General features: G+C 49.9%; 6 protein-coding genes across 6 annotated transcripts; 3 read left to right on the top strand and 3 right to left on the bottom strand.

Moving 5' to 3' along the window:
• Positions 1 to 368: 368 nt before the first annotated feature.
• Positions 369 to 1,608, bottom strand: K444DRAFT_99941 (pyridoxine). Its single transcript, XM_024888858.1, has 2 exons — positions 1,271 to 1,608; positions 369 to 1,222 (listed from the first exon to the last, which is right to left on the bottom strand). The coding sequence occupies exons 1-2, from the start codon at positions 1,540 to 1,542 to the stop codon at positions 643 to 645; spliced, it is 852 nt and encodes a 283-aa protein (XP_024732078.1). The 5' UTR covers positions 1,543 to 1,608; the 3' UTR covers positions 369 to 642.
• Positions 1,609 to 1,723: 115 nt separating this feature from the next.
• On the top strand, positions 1,724 to 3,015 carry K444DRAFT_667049 (1-acyl-sn-glycerol-3-phosphate-acyltransferas-like protein). Its single transcript, XM_024887255.1, has 2 exons — positions 1,724 to 2,563; positions 2,610 to 3,015. Exons 1-2 carry the CDS (start codon positions 1,846 to 1,848, stop codon positions 2,801 to 2,803), a joined length of 912 nt encoding a protein of 303 aa, XP_024732077.1. The 5' UTR covers positions 1,724 to 1,845; the 3' UTR covers positions 2,804 to 3,015.
• A 728-nt stretch (positions 3,016 to 3,743) lies between these two features.
• On the top strand, positions 3,744 to 4,958 carry K444DRAFT_617636 (uncharacterized protein). The gene is made up of 2 exons (XM_024881167.1): positions 3,744 to 3,982; positions 4,158 to 4,958. Exons 1-2 carry the CDS (start codon positions 3,762 to 3,764, stop codon positions 4,528 to 4,530), a joined length of 594 nt encoding a protein of 197 aa, XP_024732076.1. The 5' UTR covers positions 3,744 to 3,761; the 3' UTR covers positions 4,531 to 4,958.
• Positions 4,959 to 5,344: 386 nt separating this feature from the next.
• K444DRAFT_569165 (alpha/beta hydrolase-like protein) lies at positions 5,345 to 6,873 on the bottom strand. The gene is made up of 2 exons (XM_024877226.1): positions 6,530 to 6,873; positions 5,345 to 6,482 (listed from the first exon to the last, which is right to left on the bottom strand). The coding sequence occupies exons 1-2, from the start codon at positions 6,623 to 6,625 to the stop codon at positions 5,619 to 5,621; spliced, it is 960 nt and encodes a 319-aa protein (XP_024732075.1). The 5' UTR covers positions 6,626 to 6,873; the 3' UTR covers positions 5,345 to 5,618.
• A 406-nt stretch (positions 6,874 to 7,279) lies between these two features.
• Positions 7,280 to 8,983, bottom strand: K444DRAFT_645924 (DEAD/DEAH box helicase; the record flags this gene model as incomplete). Its single annotated transcript, XM_024885147.1, has 1 exon — positions 7,280 to 8,983. The coding sequence occupies one exon, from the start codon at positions 8,981 to 8,983 to the stop codon at positions 7,280 to 7,282; it is 1,704 nt and encodes a 567-aa protein (XP_024732074.1).
• Positions 8,984 to 10,867: 1,884 nt separating this feature from the next.
• K444DRAFT_569159 (WSC-domain-containing protein) lies at positions 10,868 to 17,118 on the top strand. The gene is made up of 9 exons (XM_024877225.1): positions 10,868 to 11,208; positions 11,254 to 12,413; positions 12,464 to 14,158; positions 14,211 to 14,506; positions 14,554 to 14,626; positions 14,671 to 15,419; positions 15,468 to 16,002; positions 16,053 to 16,648; positions 16,707 to 17,118. The coding sequence occupies exons 1-9, from the start codon at positions 11,078 to 11,080 to the stop codon at positions 16,887 to 16,889; spliced, it is 5,418 nt and encodes a 1,805-aa protein (XP_024732073.1). The 5' UTR covers positions 10,868 to 11,077; the 3' UTR covers positions 16,890 to 17,118.
• The last annotated feature ends 335 nt before the right edge of the window (positions 17,119 to 17,453 follow it).

Genomic DNA, 17,453 nt, shown 5'->3' with positions numbered 1-17,453 from the left:
GAGCAGGGGAAGTACGCAGTAGAGAAAAGCCATGGGATGATATGGCCGGGTAAAAACAATTCAATCAGAAACACGTGACCATGACACTTGTGCATATGGAGACGTCTTAATTAGTAATGATTACAGTCTGGAGCGGGCAGGGAGAATGAATTGCCCGAATCTTCACCTTTTCGTTGAAGATAGAAAAAGGGGTAGATGTGCGAATCGGGGGCTCGCAAACGGTTTGTCGGTATAGCCAGGAACTTGTTTCAAAAATCGATTGCCCTTTTTATCAGAATCGGTCTGGTTGGGAGTTCAGATCACAGGTTGTAAACTTGTGTGAGCGGATGTTGTATTCGCGCTCATCTGTAAGCCCAATTCACGAGATCAACGACTCTCACTTGAGTCCTGTATCCAGAAACCGTACTTGGACCGATGACTCTCAGTTGACAATTCAGGGCAGTCGAATGGTCTCTGCTACTTTCCGCTATGATTACCCAGCTTAGGTGGTACTGAATAATACTGAATAAGACGGTACTCCAGTGAGTGGACAGATATGCTGTCGATGTTGAGATTGTTGCGGCATGGCTTGCTGCCACTGTGAAACGAGGGAATAACTGCGAGCTTCGCATCGTGTAAAGGAGGCATCTCGAAGATAGAACTTCACCTAGCTCTCTCATCAACAGCTTTTAACACCTGTTCAAGCCACCACACATGTATCCGTGGATCTCCAGTCAGTTCAGGGTGGAAACTTGTACCGAATACGTTAGCTTGCCGAACAGCGATAATGTCCCCAGCTTCAGGATCCAGATTCATCTCGGTATTCTTGAAGGTAGCAGTTCGACCCGGGAGCGCGGCCATAATCTCAACATCGGCAAGCTTTATCTTCTTAGCCACGGCCTCATCCATAACCCGTGAAGGTGCAATAACAGTGTCTTCAACTTTGGCCTCGCCTTCTTGAATCCCGGCTACATTTGGCAACAGTTTCTCGACGACAGGGGCCCGAATGAAGATTGCTCGAAATAGGAGACGAGAAGTATCAAAACCCTTCCCATCAGCGTGCTGCAAGAATGGAAGGTCTAAACTGGCCTCGAAGCTTTCGATTTGGCGTCCAAAATGGTTTCGGTTGACTCGAATGTCAAGCCCACCTATGAGCTCTTGGCCACCCTTCTTAGTTCGATTTGCAGACTCTGCAAGCAATATCAGGCCTGCACATGTTCCCCATGTTGGTTTTCTTAAAACTCTTGAAGCAGATCAGCACATGTATATGAAATTCAAGAAGATGACTCACTTGACGAAATCTCGAAGAGGTTCCAGCATGTTTGATCTCTGAGCCACCAACGATATAGCGGTACTTTCTCCTCCTGGAATGATGAGAGCATCACAGGAATCTAGTTCCGCTTCATTCCGGACTTCCTTGAACGTCCAATTCCTTTCAACGATATCCTTCTTGACCAAAATCCGAGCAGCTTGCCGCAGAAGCTGGACATGCTCATTGAAGGCACCCTGTAGGGCCAAAACGCCGACAGTCACATCCACCATGGCTTGCTCATTGGAGCCCATCACGAGGATCTCCTTTGCTGAAATCTTGATTCAAAAGATCAACAACACATGTAATGAATTTTTGGCCTGTGACGTTGTCTTGGAGAAACCCTGCAGGTCATCGGGACACCTTATAAAAAGTTTACGGTAGCGGCCTCGGCAAATTGGCCCCGGCCAACCTTCTGACCTCAGTCCACGCCCACTCACCTCAACATAATTTCACCGTCTCCAGACCGTCTATGTTCTCACTCTCCCCTCCTCGAGAGGGTCTCCATCACCGAATTAAATAATCCCACCTTTCCTGCTCGTCGCCGCCATCCCGACATGTCTACTATCCTCTACTTCGTCGAGTTCGGAGCTGCTGCTTACCTCGCCCTCACCCTGTTCTTCTACGCACTCTCCCTGCGGATCCCCGCGGCTGGCTTTGTCGCCCGTCTCCTCGCATCGTATGTCTGTCTGATCGCATGCGCCTCCTATGGAGTGGTAGCCTCCATATTCCTTCGCTTGGTCGCGTACGGAGGAAACTCGCAATGGGCGACAGCGCGAGCCTTCAAATATGTAATGTGGCTCACCACCGGCGTAACCTTCACAATCGAAGACCCCAACGATTACCTCAACAAGACACGACCTGCGGTATTCATTGGCAATCACCAGACCGAGCTGGATGTTCTGATGTTGGGGTATATGCTCCCCAAATACACCTCCGTTACCGCGAAGAAATCCTTGAAGAATTGGCCGTTCTTGGGCTGGTTCATGTCTCTGTCTGGGACGGTCTTCATTGATCGTGCCAATTCGACCAGCGCGAGGCATGCGATGACTAGTGCCGCGGAGGTGATCACAAGAGACAAGCAGAATGTCTACATGTTTCCCGAGGGCACAAGAAGCTATGCAAAGGAGCCCATGCTGCTACCATTTAAGAAGGGAGCATTTCATTTGGCAATCCAAGCAGGTGTGCCAATTGTGCCAGTTGTGGTTGCGAACTATTCGAATGTCCTCTATTTGCAAGGGTGGAGGTTTAACTCCGGCTCAATTCCCATGAAGGGTATGGTGTTCCTCCCTGACTTTATTATATTACTAACTCCTTTTAGTGTTGAAACCAATCGAAACAAAAGGCCTAAAAACCTCGGATGTCGAAGATCTAACTCGGGATACGAGAGAATTGATGCTTCGGGAGATGGTTAGCTTGACTGCAAAAGCGCGAGGTCAACCAGTTGCGATGCCAGTACAAAGCTCCGGAGACGGTGTAGTAAAAGCGAGTGGAGCGGAAGCTACGATATCATAAAGGTTGACTGAACCGAAGATATAGAGTAGACGGCAAGAGTTACAGCCGGAAGTGGATTCCAGCTGAAAAAGTGATACAGATCACGAATACACACCCTGTGCATGTTTGGAGTATGGGATTGCTTTACATCAAGCAGTATATACCCCATAGATGTCTGAAATAGCGACAATTTGATCTTTGTTTTCCAGAGAACTCTGTCAAACAGGCCTCGCTTCACCTTGCCCTGCTTGAGCATCCTTTCTTTTCTCCACTGCAGAAAATGTGCTACAAGTGGAGGCCATAATTTACAAGCATTTTCCAACCTTGTGCCTTAATACTAATCGCAGGGTGCCATATCAGAGGACATGCTGCTGAACCCTCTCACCGATATTTTGCTGAGTTGCGACTTCATTGGCCAAGATTTATGCCAAGCTTGTGTGAGGCTTGCGCCTTCCAAAATCTCTCGGTGTCGAGTTTTGCATGGTCCGCGCCGGCAACCTCACCCTGCTTGGAACTCCTTTAACCTCCAACAATCGTCTCTGTTGATTGAACCGCCACAACATCGAACAAATCGAAGACCAGTCATGAATGACTTGCCGTTCATTACTCTGGCTTCGAGTGGGATGTCGTCTCAGGCTTCACAATCACCTCAAAACTCGGAACAAGTGTCTGAAAGCAGTGTGAGGTCACAAAAAGGGGGAAATTTTACAAGGCTAAATATTCCATAAGTCTCAAGAAATTCCTAGTTCGACAACATCCGAATCTATCTCGACCCATGACACAAGCCGGACAAAGTATCACCTCCACGAACTGAGTACTTTTACTGCAAGGCTTAACCACGTCAGTCAACGCCTTGCCCAATCTATCACTTATGGAATGTCTACTCACTCTCATTTGGGCCGCAGCAAGTATCTTCCCAAACAAAGGTCGTTTAAAGTATCAAAATGTTCACGTACTTCTTCTAAGATGGGAGGAAGAGATGGGCGTCCAATACGAGCTTGACGATCTTACGAAATTGTTCGAGGCTGAGTATGGCTATGCAACGGAAACCTGGCTCATACCCAATGCAAAGTCTCACTTCGCGCTGATGGAGAAGGCCTTGCAGGTTGTGCGAGACTTCGGCAAGGCCAGTAATCTTCTGATTGTCTATTATGCTGGGCGTGGGCATATGAACGTTTCTCGTCAAGCAATGTGGAGTTGGTGAGTACGGAATCTCGCTTCAAAACTCTGGTACCTGGGTTAGCACGTCGAACAACAGGACAGCTTCTCTTTCATGGCATGCAGTCCAAACTCTGTTTGAATAAGCAGATTCGGATAATCTTCTTTTGCTCGACTGCTGCGCAGCTGTAAGCGGGACGCTCACGGAAGCAAGCAGTACGAGCGTTACAGAGACTATTGCGGCCTGTGGATTTGAGACTTGGGCTCCGCAGCCGGGACGATATAGCTTTACCAATACCCTCATCGCTGTATTGGACGACTGGTGTGATCGCCTTGCTTTCACAGCTGCCATGCTGCACTGTGAAATTCTCAATCGATTGAGACACGAAAAGCCAGAGAGAGACCGATATACCAAAACGTTCGAGTTTCGCAAATCTCCGATTCATGTCCTCAGCACAAATGATCCTAAAGCACGGAACGTTGAATTGTCTCCTCGCCAACCACCGAAAGAACCACCATTCAGCCCAAGATGCTTCAAGCCAGTCGAGAACCAGCGGGGCTGCATCGTCAAAAGTGGTAGAAACCTCTGACATTGAGACAGAGCCGTCCGACGAAGCAGCCTTTCCAGCACTCGGTTCTGGTGACCAAAACGAACTCTACAGCATGGCATCACTTGCGAAAGTACTGGGTGATGGACATACCCCACTTCCGCAAGTACTGCTTTCTCTGGCGCTAGCAGAAGACCCAGTCCTTGACTTCGACCGTTGTAGGAAGTGGCTTCAAGACTTCCCTGCGCTAGCAAAGTATGCTACAGTGCAAGGAGTCTATAAAAGCAACCCAACTTTACTCATTCTGTCAATCCCCATCATGATCTGGGACTGGCTGCCAGAAGACCCTGCTTGCACATTCATTGGCTATATTTACTCAAAAAAACTCTTATCGACTGGTTCAAGCCAGCAGCCTTCGTGGAAAATCAATTCACGTCACTTCACATTCGAGGTGACGAAATCCGCCAAGCCTGTTAGGATATTTCTTCAGCCTGAATATCAAATATATCACTTAATATTGACGCTGGCGCAGCTCATTCCTGTTCCTGTAATGTACCCGCTATTCTTCCATACAAAGGCTAACTTTTCCAGTTGACCTGTTTTATTCTTTTCATCTGGATTCTGAGAAACTCTAAACTCTTGATGCCCGAAAGAGGTCACCAGAACCCAATTTCATATTTGTTCAACATGATTGTTGATTGGGGGTTAGGGTTGCTCAGCTTCACGTTACCCCTCCTCATTTACACCGATGCTCTCAATCGCTACTGGGTATCTAGGTCACCTTCAATAATATTTGACAGCGCAGTATTATTGCCTGATTTGGTTGTCGCGCCTTTCCAATTTGTCTGCATGATTTCTGTGAAGTGTTTTGTACAAGGGAGGGATATTTTGAGGCGTCCCGGACGTCATTCTGACCGTAATTTCCATGCTGGAGATCCAAAGATCGAAGAGTGAGTGTTCTCCATGAGATGGACAGAAAGCAAATGGGGATCTCTTGGCTCGCCCCTTGATATTTGGGGATCATTCTACCGCTGTATTTTTGTAGCTTCAATACGCCCTCTTACTCTCTTCTCCGTCCTCCCTTGGGAACCGTGACTACATCTTCCTCGTCTCCATATCTAGCGTTCCCCCTATTCCACACTCCCATCATTCCACCACCTCTCCACCAACCTCTCAAACCGCTCCGGATTCTCCCAATAACACCAATGGCCACCCCAGTCCACCGTAACACCCTGAGCCACCCCATACCCCTCTTTTTGCCCTCCATTCACAAAATCCACAACCTTCAACGGCCCCGCAGCAGGAAAACACCCACTCCTACTACTCGCAACCACCAACACGAGCGTCTTACTCCCACTCCCTTTCCCAAAACACGCAGCGATGCTATCCCTCCAATCGAGACTGGTATGGTCGGCCATTAACTTGCCCAACCACTCACCGTCTCCTTTCATCGCCTCTTTTAGAAAGAACTCCTCATCGGCAGCTTGAGTCTGAGGCGAGATTTTCGGAGCAGGAGGAGGAAGGGGGTGTGAGCGATAACTGAGGCAAGAGGCGATTGTGCCTTTATGTGCTGTTTCGGGAGAAAGCAACAGAGTCGTTTGGAGAGCGGAGAGAGCGGAGGCGTTGTTCAGGCCGCGGTTGCAGAATTGGGAGTCCCAGCCGTCTAACGTGCTGTTCTGGAGCGGCGACTGATCCACAAATACCATGCTGTTAAAGGGGGAGGTGGTGAAGAGTTCGGCGTAGCACCAGAGGATTGAGCACCCCAGACTTCCGCCTATTGATTTCCATCCTGAGGACTTTCCATCCAGGAGAGAGGGCTCGAGATGGATTAGGAGCTCACGCAGGTCCATGGCTAGCCGGCTGACGTGGTAGCCGTGTTTTGGCTTGTCGCTGGCCCCGTGACCCCGTAGGTCGGGGACGATTACGCGGTGTTCTTGAGAGAAGGTTGGAATGTTTCGCTGCCAGACGAGAGAGGAGCCTGTGAAGCCGTGGATCTGGGGGTGGGTTAGGCCTGGGATTTGAGTGTGAAGATATAAAATACCTGGTTGGAATAGCGAAAGAAATGGAAAGGTGGCAGCAGGAGTAAAACACAAGAGATAAAGGGGCTTGGAATCAGAGCTGATGATGACTTTGTCATTCGAGGATGGGTTGAAGTTCATTTCATCTCATGCTAAAAGTTGAAGAAGATATACATCTATTGATCCTAAGAGAACTACTCCGAGGGTGTTCAAGTAACACAGCTCCCATTAAACAAGAAATAGAAGCGCCTTTTTGAAGGGACCAGAACGAGACGCAACGCACCAACATCAACCAAGGTTTATCATCTTCTCCCTCCTCCGCCGCGCCTGTATCGAAGTACTTCAATGTGACATTGTCGTTCGTCTTGAAGCTCTGCATCTTCTCCAAGGTGTCCATTTCGAATTATGTCTGAGGTCCGAGGTAGAGGATGGAATAGGGTGAGGTTCAGGTGAGAGAAGACGAATTCATGGTGGGGCACGTTTCATGGGAAAACTTCGGGATTCTGGCGGGGTAATATAGCGGGTCATTGCCCGTTTCTCCCCCTTTTGAAGGGACTACGATCACTTCTATAATGCTATTGTTTAGAAGCATCACGTTGTGCAAGAGTGAAGTCTAGTGAAGGAATCTATTGTCCCAAACCTCTAGGCGCCGACGCTATGGGTATCTTCTAACCATATCCACATCCCAGAAAACCAAGCAGGCAAGCCATCTACCTAATTATACAATCAAGTACACTCCCATAAAACATATCAAATGCATCCAAACCAGCTCTCTACCAGTTCAGACCTCGATCAACCTTCTGCACCTTCCCCTTGCCTCCACTTCCCGCTGATCGACCTTCACCACCGCCTCCTCTATGCCCACCTGCAACTCTAGGAGGATCAGGCACGACAGTCAACCCCTTCGCGCCCTTAAGTCCCATCTTGCTCACAGTACTCTTCTTTATGCCGGGTACTTCTGGCGCCCCAAGACCCTCCAAAGCAAAGCGATTCCCCTGCCTAACCAGCTCCGGGATATCCCACTTCAGCCCCTTCATATGGTTCTTATAGTACCCCAACCATGCCTGATACGTCTTCGCGTGATCCTCCATCTTCTCCGCAATAATTCTAATCTCAGACTTGGCAGTGATATCCGCGTCCGCCGGCTCGAAAGTGATTTCCTTCAACGTCCACTTCGGGAAGAACGTCTCTGCTTCAGTGACGATGAATGTCCCACGGCCTTCGGCGCCTGCACGAGCTGTTCGACCAAGACGGTGGACATACGATTCCTTGTCCGCTGGGATACCGACTTGGAAGACGTTCGTGACAAGGGGGAAATCCATTCCTCGTGCTACGACGTCCGTGGCGACGAGGATCCCGTTCTTTGCGGTTCGGAAGGCGTTGGTGACGTTTGTGCGCTTCGATTGGCTGACGCGGGAGTGCAGTACGCTGGTGGGTGGCAAGTTGGGGAGCGCCTCGAGGATGTCGCCGTAGAAGTCGACAAGTGCGGCGGTGGGCGCGAAGACAATGGCTTTGAAGGTGTCTGCTCCATTCAAGGCTACTTCGGAGCGGATGCTGCCTACGAGAGCAGCAGCAACATCTGAGAAGGCAGGAACGGTGATTAGGTGTTGTGGGACACGCTCGTGGGTGTTGAGCTCTCCTTCTGGGATGGTGGAGATGAATTTGTAGTCTTTGGAGAGGATGAGATGGGCGACGTTCTCGACGTGGGGAGCGATGGTGGCGGAGAAGAGCATACCTTGTCTCTTGGATTTTTCTTTGTCAGGGAGGGACTTGACGATCTCTTTGAGGGCGGGCATGAAGCCCATATCGAGGAGTCGGTCAGCTTCATCGAGAACTAGGGTGTCGAGGTTGCGGAAATTCCATTGAACATGCTGATTGCTGAGATGGTCGAGTAATCTTCCGGGAGTTGCAATGAGGATATCACAGCCTTTGAGAATCTTGTCCTCCTCTGTGTTCTTGTTTGTGCCTCCAATTGCGAAAGAAACCTTGTATTTTGGTAGTCGTTTGAGTAATGCTGTTGCCTCCTTCGCAATCTGCATCGCTAATTCTCGAGTTGGGGAGATGACCAGGAGAGAGACGCCAGAGCCGGGGGGTCTGTTCAAGTTGATGAGAGTTTGGATGGCAGGTAACAGAAATGCAATGGTCTTCCCAGTGCCAGTCTTTGCTTGTGCTAGACAATCAATCCTCTTGGCCAGGAGATCGTGAAGAGTGGCCGCTTGTACTGGCATCATATGGTCGAACTTGAGATCTTCGATAATTGTTTGAAGGAGGATAGGATGAAGAAGTTTTTCCTTTCCAAGGTCTGCAAATCGTGGAGTATCGAGAGGGACAGCCTCTGTCAAAGGAGGTGTCGCGACGCGTGGGATGGGAGTCGCATGTTGTTGAGGAGATCCAGAAGCATTCGTTGCATTTGTTGCGAAGGCCTTCTTGCCTCTGTATGGGTGCCTTTTAGCAGGGGGTCTTCTGGATTGCTGCATGGTGATGGTGAGGATGTTACGCAAAAGAGGGTTGCGCGTGAGGGTAGGAAAGGAAAACATGGAATTTTTGCAGCCTTTGATCGGCTTCGGTTGTTGCTTTGTTGCCTCCTCGTGCAGAAACTTTGCAACCAGCGAATATTTCCTCCTGACTAAGCAACCACCGATAAGACTGGTGAGATAAGAAAAGAAAAGAAGGGCGAGCTGAAACCCAACCTTCATTTCCTTTTCTCACCACATCTTATGTTACACTGCACTTGGATTCTCTCCTGAATATTGTTGTCAATACCACCGTGCTCATTTGTACGAGTCCCATTTCCCGGGACCTTGCAGTCGGCTTCTTCCGCTAGCTCTCGACGCCTCCTGAGGTACACATGAGCCCGCATCGAAAGCCAACGAATGATCTTCTGGGACTGGGAGAGGGGATTCGCCCACGGAACTGCACTTTTTCGTCGGCTCGTCCAGCATCGGGGAGGGCGAAAACATCGTTCCAGAACTGCACAAGGCTGGATCTATAATCCTCTTTTATGAGTAGCTGAACGATCCTCGACGGTACATCAGAAGGGGTAGTGGTGGCTGGACGTGCGCGGCGACAGGACTTCGGGCCTTGGAAACCTGACCAGAAAGGGAACGCGGCTGAGGACATTCTGGTCCGTCGACTCGGCGTCGACGAAATCGAGATGTTTCTGGGAAGGCCCAGAAGGGAAAGGCTGGAAGTCTGAAGAACGCTCAAAGTTGGTGCATCTGCTTTCTGCACGTGCAAGCACCTGCTCGCAAGATCCACTCTCGAAAAACTCGCTCCACGCTCTGGAAAGGCCGTGGCGCTCTCAAATTCTCTCAACTTGCCTCCTGAGCCAGGAGCTTCTTCCCGCCTGCGAAATTATACCGAGCCGTGTCTTTGTCTCCCCGCGTCTCGCACGCGTCATACCCGTTGCATTTCTGAGACATTCTCAACGACAATTTTCAACCTCACTTTTGACCTCGTATCTTCCCTCTTTGTTTCAATTGTTCTCCAGACCTCGAAGTATTGAGGATTATGTTGAGCAGCAGCCAAAATCTCCGATGCCACGATGCCAGAAACCCTTCCGATGGAGTCCGGGAGGCGAGAAGCCGGGCCCAAAATAGCTCCAACGCACTTGCCACCCCCATCCGAATTGAGAAGCAGTCTTCCGAACAGAGAAAAGCGCAGGGCAAATACTAGGAGTAAGGTTATTGTTGATCAGCAGCAGCCTGGGGCGCCAGAGATACGAGGTCACGGATAGCATGCTAAGAGCAGCTTCGGGTGCGAGTTTTCCCCTCGTCTCAACTCGGTGTCTGAGAGCAAACCGGATCTGCTAAACATCCTGGGCATTCGGAACCACGATCTGCGATGGTGCCGAGTAGCTGATCTAATATGACCTCTCCAATATGATTTTCGCAGGGCAACACGACATCGTGGCTGCTTCCCGACTCCCGGGATGGGAGGGTGCTCGCTGGCGACGGCGGCCACGGCGGAGGACCCAAACTTTCACCTCGTGGCGGAGCAGTCTCGATCTGTCTAGTCGACGACTCAACATGGCCTGCTAGTCTTTGGAAAGTTTGGAACTTTGGTTCCTAAATTGCGCGCAGGGTCTAGGATGCGGGGTGGAGCACACGTTAAACTCTAATGATCGCAAAGAACTATCCCACAGTCTCTTAGGCCACGCCGAGCCAGGCCGGTCCTCGGCCAGTAGCATCCTTCCAACTGCAAATATGACCGTCCTTGGCACGGAGTGAGAACTTGCTCCAGTGAGAAATACAGAAGTTTGCCCTCGTCCGCCGCCTTCAGGTGGAAGTGGGGTGGTGGGAATCTGGCCCTCTTCCGTGGCTTCTAATCCATCCACTATTTTCTCCAAGTTTGTAGACTGAGGCGTTTCTTTCTCCCGGCCTGTTAGTTCAGCATCTCAGCTCGATACGGCACGGCACTATTGAATGTCGTTAGAATTATCCCGATACATACTGGGGACTGCCTGTGCCGGGAGGCTTGTTGGGCGTTCTGCAATCCAGTATTAATCGTGCCATCTACGGCTCAAGTTTCGCTCGTTATACTTTCGACCATTGCCTCATCAAAGGCAATCAATGTCAGGCGTAATGTCTCCTACACTCGTTATCATTTTTTTGCTCTCTTTCTTTGTTCACCATGTCAGCTCTTTTGCTTCAACGGATACCATTACTTGGGGAGGAGACAATTCCAGAGCTGGATATCAAACGTAAGGATTCCTGTCAACCCTGGAGAAAACCTCTGACAGTACTAGTAATCATAATATGGACCCTGCCATCGTTGGCAGCTCTCAATTTGGTCAACTTTTCAAGACTGCCCTTCCGGGTCGCTACAATGGTTATACCGAACAAGTCTTCTCTCAGCCGCTCGTTTATACAACCTCAGACGGCATTCAATATGTCTACCTTGCTACGACTCAAAACAATCTCTATAAAATCAATGCGAAGACCGGGGCCATTGTGATGCAAAGGAGCTTGCACATTCCTTTCTTGACTGCAGATTTGAATGGATGTGTTGATATCAACCCCACCATCGGTGTGACGGCCACTGGTGTTATTGATCCTGACACCGATACATTATATCTCACTGCCAAGACGTACGAGAACCAGAATGGAGGGGTTGGCGTAGCACAAGGGAGACCTAACGGCCGTTACTACTTCCACGCAATCAACGTCAATGACCTCACCGAACGTGCAGGCTTTCCTGTGGACCTTGAAGGAACTGTTGCCAGGAACAACCCAGTTAGAAGTTTCAATGGCGGTATCCACCACCAGCGCCCTGCTTTGCTGCACTCGGGTCAATACATCTACGCCGGTTTCGCCTCTCACTGCGTACAATACAACTTCACTGGCTGGATTATGGGCTGGGACAAGACAACTGGTGCAATCGTCGAGAGATACGCTACGGAGGGGGCGGGTGTTCCCAACACAACTCCAGGAGGGGGTATCTGGATGTCAGGAGGAGGATTGGCTTCTGATGATGCCGGCTCGCTTTTCTTTGCTTCTGGAAACGGTTACGCTTCTCAACTCAGCACTATTCCTGTGAATGGTCGCAACCCGCCGACCTCCCTCGAGGAAGCCGCGGTTCACATGACGATCAACGACGATGGGTCTTTGACTATCGTGGATTTCTTCATGCCGTGGGAAAAGACGCAACTCGACGGAGCCGATCGAGATCTTGGAACGAGTCCTCTGGAATTGCTTCCCAGCGAGTTCTCTTGCGGTGATTATAAACGTATCGGCGTTGTCACTGGAAAGAGCGGCAAGACGTACTGGCTGAATTTGGACAATTTGGGAGGTTACCAGAATGGACCGAATAAGCTGGATGACATTATTCAAGTTTACCAGAATGAAAACTCTGTGTATGCTGGAGCTGGTGTGTATCCTCTGGAAGGCGGATACATTTACATTAATGGTAAGGAGATTCGATTGAAGTATACCTAGAAATATACTAACCAGCAACAGTCATCCAATATCCTACCCATGTTTTCCAATTCTCTTGCAACAATGGATTTCCCTCCTTTACCAAGGTTGCCGACTCTCCTACCAAGAATGCCTACGTTCTTGGAGTTGGTCACGGTACTACGACATCTCTCAACGGCGAACCTGGCACTGGCCTTGTCTGGACAAGTGACGTTGACGGACAAAACCTCCGTGTCTACAATGCGATTCCAGAAAATGGCTTGATGACCCAGATCGCTGGCTTCAATGTCCCTGGTACGACTAAGTTTACTCGCCCAGTTTTCGGAGACGGCATCGTGTACATGGGTACGACCCAAGGATATTTCTATGGATTCGGCTCTCCAGTCAACTTACCCATAAATTGCTCTTCGCCATACGATTTTGGCACTGCGAACCTGAAGAATGCTACTGCCGCAAAGACAGTGACCTGCACAGCCAACATTGGGGTTACCGTGACAAACGTAAACTTGACGGGGAATGCCAACTTTAACATCACTGGTGTCCCAACGGTACCTCTGAATGTCGCGCAAGGCGGTACCTTCAGCTTCCAAGCATATTTCAATCCTCAGACCGTCGGCCCACTGTCCTCCGATGTTGTCGTTGCAACCACAAACAACGTCGCCGGCTACAGCACCAGCACCCCGATCTCTTTGAAAGGCAACGGGCAGAGTGTGAATGCACTACTCTCAGTCGCTCCGGTGACCCTAGCATTCCAAGGTGCGATTACGGGTCAACAATCTGGAGGTGTCAACCAGTCCCTCCTCATCAATAACCAAGGCAATTCTCCTTTGACGATTGAGAATATTCAGTATTCGCTGAAGAGTGAGACCGGTCCATGGGTCACTGCCAACAATACCTCTATAGGGCCCAAGGTTGGAGCTTTCACATTCATTGGGCTTCCGACGACCATCCCGGGGAACTCCGGAGTCACTGTCACCATCAACTTTGATACCTCTGCGAGTGGTAACTTCGCTGCTTATGTTCGAGTTGTATCAAACGGAGGAACCAAAGTGTTTGATGTTGTTGGTACCTGCGGTAGCCCTCCAATTGCTCTGCTTGAGTTCCAGACTCCAGATGGGACGGGATGGGTTCAGTACCAGGAAGGACAGAATTTTACTTTTGGAAATGTCACAGAGAACTTGACGCGGTCCTTGAAGATGCGGTTGACCAACAATGCCACTTCTGACAGTGCCCGTCTATCCCTTACGGTCTCGAAACCGCCTTTTGGTGTTGCAGGTATCATTGGGGCCAACAATCAAGTTGACTTGGCTGAAGGCACGACCCTTGCTCCCGGTGAGAGCGCAACTGCAACGCTCTACTGCTCAGTCCCCAAAGAGCAATGGAACACAGACCCTTACCACGGCAACGCTCAATGGACAATGAACGTCGATGACCCCAGCTTCGGAAAGCAATACATTCAGTTCGACTGTCTTGCTGTTTCAGAGCAAGCTGCCCCTCTTCAATCCAATGGTCTGGGCCTCTATAGATATACTGGATGCTTCAAGGAAAATAATCCCGGTCGTCAACTGAAGACTCAAATTTACGGTGATCCCAACAATACCATTGCTCAATGTATCGCGGCTTGTGCTGCAGGTGGATACGTCTTCTGCGGTACTCAATACAACCGGGAGTGTTGGGGAGGACCTAACATCCCTATACAACAAGTTTTAGAAGACGATTGCAACTATCCTTGTGCAGGTAAGCTCCCCCCTTCTCTCAGATGCCTCTTTCTCTAACTAACTCTTTGCAGGTAATATCAACGAAATCTGCGGTGGCAACGGAGTTGGCAGTGATGCAGGTGGTTCCTACATCTCCCTATTCGCCGATTCTAGTCGCTTCAATGGGACTGCCGTCAGCACTGGACCAACTGGGCCCTTCGTCAATCCTGATGTCGACGGATATGTAAGCATGGGCTGTTACACCGAAGCTACAACTGGAAGAGCGTTGGCACAGGGGTATAATCCTGCTCAACAAACTGTCAAGATGTGTGTGGATACGTGCTCAGCCAAAAACTATATCTATGCTGGTCTCGAGTACGGCGGCGAGGTAAGCAGCGCCTGTCAGGACATTGAAGCCATACTGACTTTCTCCAGTGTTGGTGCGGAAACTCGCTTGGGACTGGCGCGGTCCCAACCGCCGCCTCTGACTGCAGCATGACTTGCAATGGTAAGGTTCTCTCGATGTTTCACGATGCAGAGCTGATTCTTTAGATAACGGCACCGAGTACTGTGGGGCTGGGAACAGACTTAACGTGTACGGGAAGAACGGAAGCTACACTCCCCCAAGCACTCTGCCAACCTCAAGTGCCACTGGAACTGGAACTGGTGGATCAACTTCTGCTCCCATAGCAGTCACTGGTCCACAAATCAAGCAGAATGTTGGCACCTGGTCATTCCAAGGCTGCTGGACTGAAGCTACGAATGGTCGAGCATTGTCAAGCAGGACCTATGCCGCTGACTCGATGACCTTGGAATCCTGTGCTTCGTTCTGTTCAGGTTTTTCGATGTTCGCTGTGGAGTACGGTAGAGAATGCTACTGTGGCAATACACTCGGCGCCGGAAGTGTGAAGGCTACCAACCAAGCGGACTGTTCGTTTACCTGCCCCGGAAATGGTAACGAGTACTGCGGGGCTGGCAACAGACTTCAATTGTACGCGTACAATGCGACGTCGGCATCCTCTACGTCTGTTAGCTCTTCGCCATCATCTGTAGCACAATCCTCGGTCAGTGCCTCAGGGGCCGTTGCAAGTTCCACTAGCGTCTCATCTATAGTTCCTACTCCCACAGGACCCACGATCGTTCCATCTGTGGGCCTTTACAACTACATGGGATGCTTCACGGAAGGAACTAATACTCGAGCCCTTGGAGCTGCTTCTTACCCATCAAACACCAACACCATTGCTCAATGTGCTGCATCTTGTTCAGCATACAAATATTTCGGTGCTGAATACGGCCGCGAAGTGAGTACCCTCCCTCAAGGAACCGACTCTTTGCTGATTTTCGTTTAGTGTTGGTGTGGTAATTCATTTGGTGCTGGCTCGGTCCTTACAAGCAATTCGGACTGTTCTATGACCTGCTCAGGCGATAGCACCGCGTACTGTGGCGCTGGAAACAGGTTGACGGTTTACATTAAGAACGGGACAAGTTCTGCCAGTGTGTCGAGCAGCTCCTCATTGTCTGTTTCTTCGAGCTCTGTTTCGAGCCAGAGCAGCGGTGTTTCTTTGCCAGCAAGTGTCTCATCCACCCAAGACACTTCTTCGTCAACAGTTGCATCAAGCACTCAAAGCAGCCTTTCGTTCTCACCGAGCCCAACCATCTCTATATCAAGCTCTAGCAGCACCTCACCAGCACCGGCGCCTTTCCAGACGCTCGCAATATCGAAAACCGTTGGAGAATACGCCTTCCAAGGATGCTACACGGAAGGCAACGGCGTTCGAGCATTGTCCGGTGCTTCTTTCTATAACTACACTGCAATGACTCTCGAGATGTGTGCTTCTAGCTGTTTAGGATTTACTTATTGGGGCGTTGAGTATGGAGGAGAATGTCAGTTCAATCTCCTACATCTTTCAAATTCTGGACTAACTTTGTCGTAGGCTACTGTGGCAACACTATTGACTCGACATCCACGAATGCAACAACGCAAGCCGATTGCTCGTTTTCGTGCCCTGGCAATCAATACGAGTACTGCGGTGCGGGAAACAGACTCCAGATGTACAAACTCTCGCCTGTTTCGTCATCTGTTAGCAGCTCAAGCTCTCTCTCAACCGTTAATGCCGTGGCAGCAAGCACAAGCTCGTCCTCCACACCAGCCCAGTCTCCAATGCAAACGATATCGACTTCGGCCTCCGCCCCAGCAACCACCTCGACATCAACTTCTCAATCCAGCACGCTGCAATCCGCTACCTCAACATCTTCCCTCTCATCTTCTATATCCTCGTCTTCATCCTCATTCCCCTCATCTTCATCAACGTCTTCCTCAACAACTACGTCAAAGGCCGCAGCCTACACCGGCCCCCCGGTCACCTCCCAAGGAAATGTAAACTTTACCTACTACTCCTGCCTCTCCGAGCCCTCCTCGGGCCGAGCTCTCCAAAAGCAAATCGAGAACAACGGCACCTACATGACGATCGAGAAATGCCTTTCCAATTGCTGGATGTACCAGTATGCCGGTGTTGAATATGGCCGCGAGGTAAGTAATCCGGGTTTGAAATCGAATATTACATTTCCGATGGCTAACTTTTGTTTAGTGTTGGTGCGGTAATACTCTCAACACAGGGAGCGCCAACTTGAATGTATCTGACAGTAATTGTGGATTTAAGTGCCCAGGGAACTCGAGTGAGTTCTGTGGGAGTAGGAGTCGTTTGAGCTTGTATTGGTTTGATGTGAGGAAGGCGATGATGAATAATGGGACTTTGGCGCCTGGGTCGTAAGGTTCCTTGGGGCGGGATAATGGCTGGGTAGAGGAGTTTGCACCTTGGCTAGATTCTGATATAGGGGCGTTTTAGAGGGGGTTCGAAGAGAGTGGAAATATCTTTGATTAAAAGGAATAAATAGGGTGCTTACAGATCCCTTCCATCTCAGCGAGTCTAGCAGCTGTGACTCTCTCCCCTTGCCCATGCTTTCACCTTTGATTCACTGCTAAGATGCCCTTAAGGTAGGATTTGTTGCATATCTGCATGAGTACAGCTTTACCCCTTTTTGGAGGAGTGAATAAAAGGCTTAGGGATAAAGGGGTAATTTCGCAGATATGCAACGAAATGTGCTGCAAGTCGATTCACCTACCTGGTGCTAGAGCAAGACATTTCGTTGCACATAGCATCGACCAATGATAACTCCCTGCTTCTCTTCGCCCCTTAGGTTGACTCGAGGAGTTTCGTTGCAAGACGCACCGGCTAATTACATCATTTCACTTCAATTCATAGAGTTTGGTTGCACTTCGTCTCGGCCGCTCACAGCTCTCATTCATTATTTAGCCCAATTCAAAGACTTTCATT

The sequence above is a fragment of the Hyaloscypha bicolor genome, assembly GCF_002865645.1.
Source record: "Hyaloscypha bicolor E unplaced genomic scaffold K444scaffold_126, whole genome shotgun sequence".
NCBI classification, from domain to species: domain Eukaryota; kingdom Fungi; phylum Ascomycota; class Leotiomycetes; order Helotiales; family Hyaloscyphaceae; genus Hyaloscypha; species Hyaloscypha bicolor.
Note: the sequence above shows the minus strand (reverse complement) of the source record. Positions and strands in the feature narration are given on the sequence as shown.

What these genes read in the sequence shown, in the direction of transcription:
- K444DRAFT_617636 (XM_024881167.1), top strand. Translation starts at nt 3,762, where the DNA reads ATGGGCGTCCAATACGAGCTTGACGATCTTACGAAATTGTTCGAGGCT. An exon ending in CGTCAAGCAATGTGGAGTTG is followed by an intron (nt 3,983 to 4,157) that starts GTGAGTACGGAA and finishes GGAAGCAAGCAG; the next exon opens with TACGAGCGTTACAGAGACTA.
- K444DRAFT_667049 (XM_024887255.1), top strand. Translation starts at nt 1,846, where the DNA reads ATGTCTACTATCCTCTACTTCGTCGAGTTCGGAGCTGCTGCTTACCTC. An exon ending in CGGCTCAATTCCCATGAAGG is followed by an intron (nt 2,564 to 2,609) that starts GTATGGTGTTCC and finishes AACTCCTTTTAG; the next exon opens with TGTTGAAACCAATCGAAACA.
- K444DRAFT_569165 (XM_024877226.1), bottom strand. Translation starts at nt 6,625, where the DNA reads ATGACAAAGTCATCATCAGCTCTGATTCCAAGCCCCTTTATCTCTTGT. An exon ending in TCTTTCGCTATTCCAACCAG is followed by an intron (nt 6,483 to 6,529) that starts GTATTTTATATC and finishes ACCCACCCCCAG; the next exon opens with ATCCACGGCTTCACAGGCTC.
- K444DRAFT_99941 (XM_024888858.1), bottom strand. Translation starts at nt 1,542, where the DNA reads ATGGGCTCCAATGAGCAAGCCATGGTGGATGTGACTGTCGGCGTTTTG. An exon ending in CCTCTTCGAGATTTCGTCAA is followed by an intron (nt 1,223 to 1,270) that starts GTGAGTCATCTT and finishes ATCTGCTTCAAG; the next exon opens with AGTTTTAAGAAAACCAACAT.
- K444DRAFT_569159 (XM_024877225.1), top strand. Translation starts at nt 11,078, where the DNA reads ATGTCAGGCGTAATGTCTCCTACACTCGTTATCATTTTTTTGCTCTCT. An exon ending in TTGCAACTATCCTTGTGCAG is followed by an intron (nt 14,159 to 14,210) that starts GTAAGCTCCCCC and finishes AACTCTTTGCAG; the next exon opens with GTAATATCAACGAAATCTGC. An exon ending in GTCTCGAGTACGGCGGCGAG is followed by an intron (nt 14,507 to 14,553) that starts GTAAGCAGCGCC and finishes GACTTTCTCCAG; the next exon opens with TGTTGGTGCGGAAACTCGCT.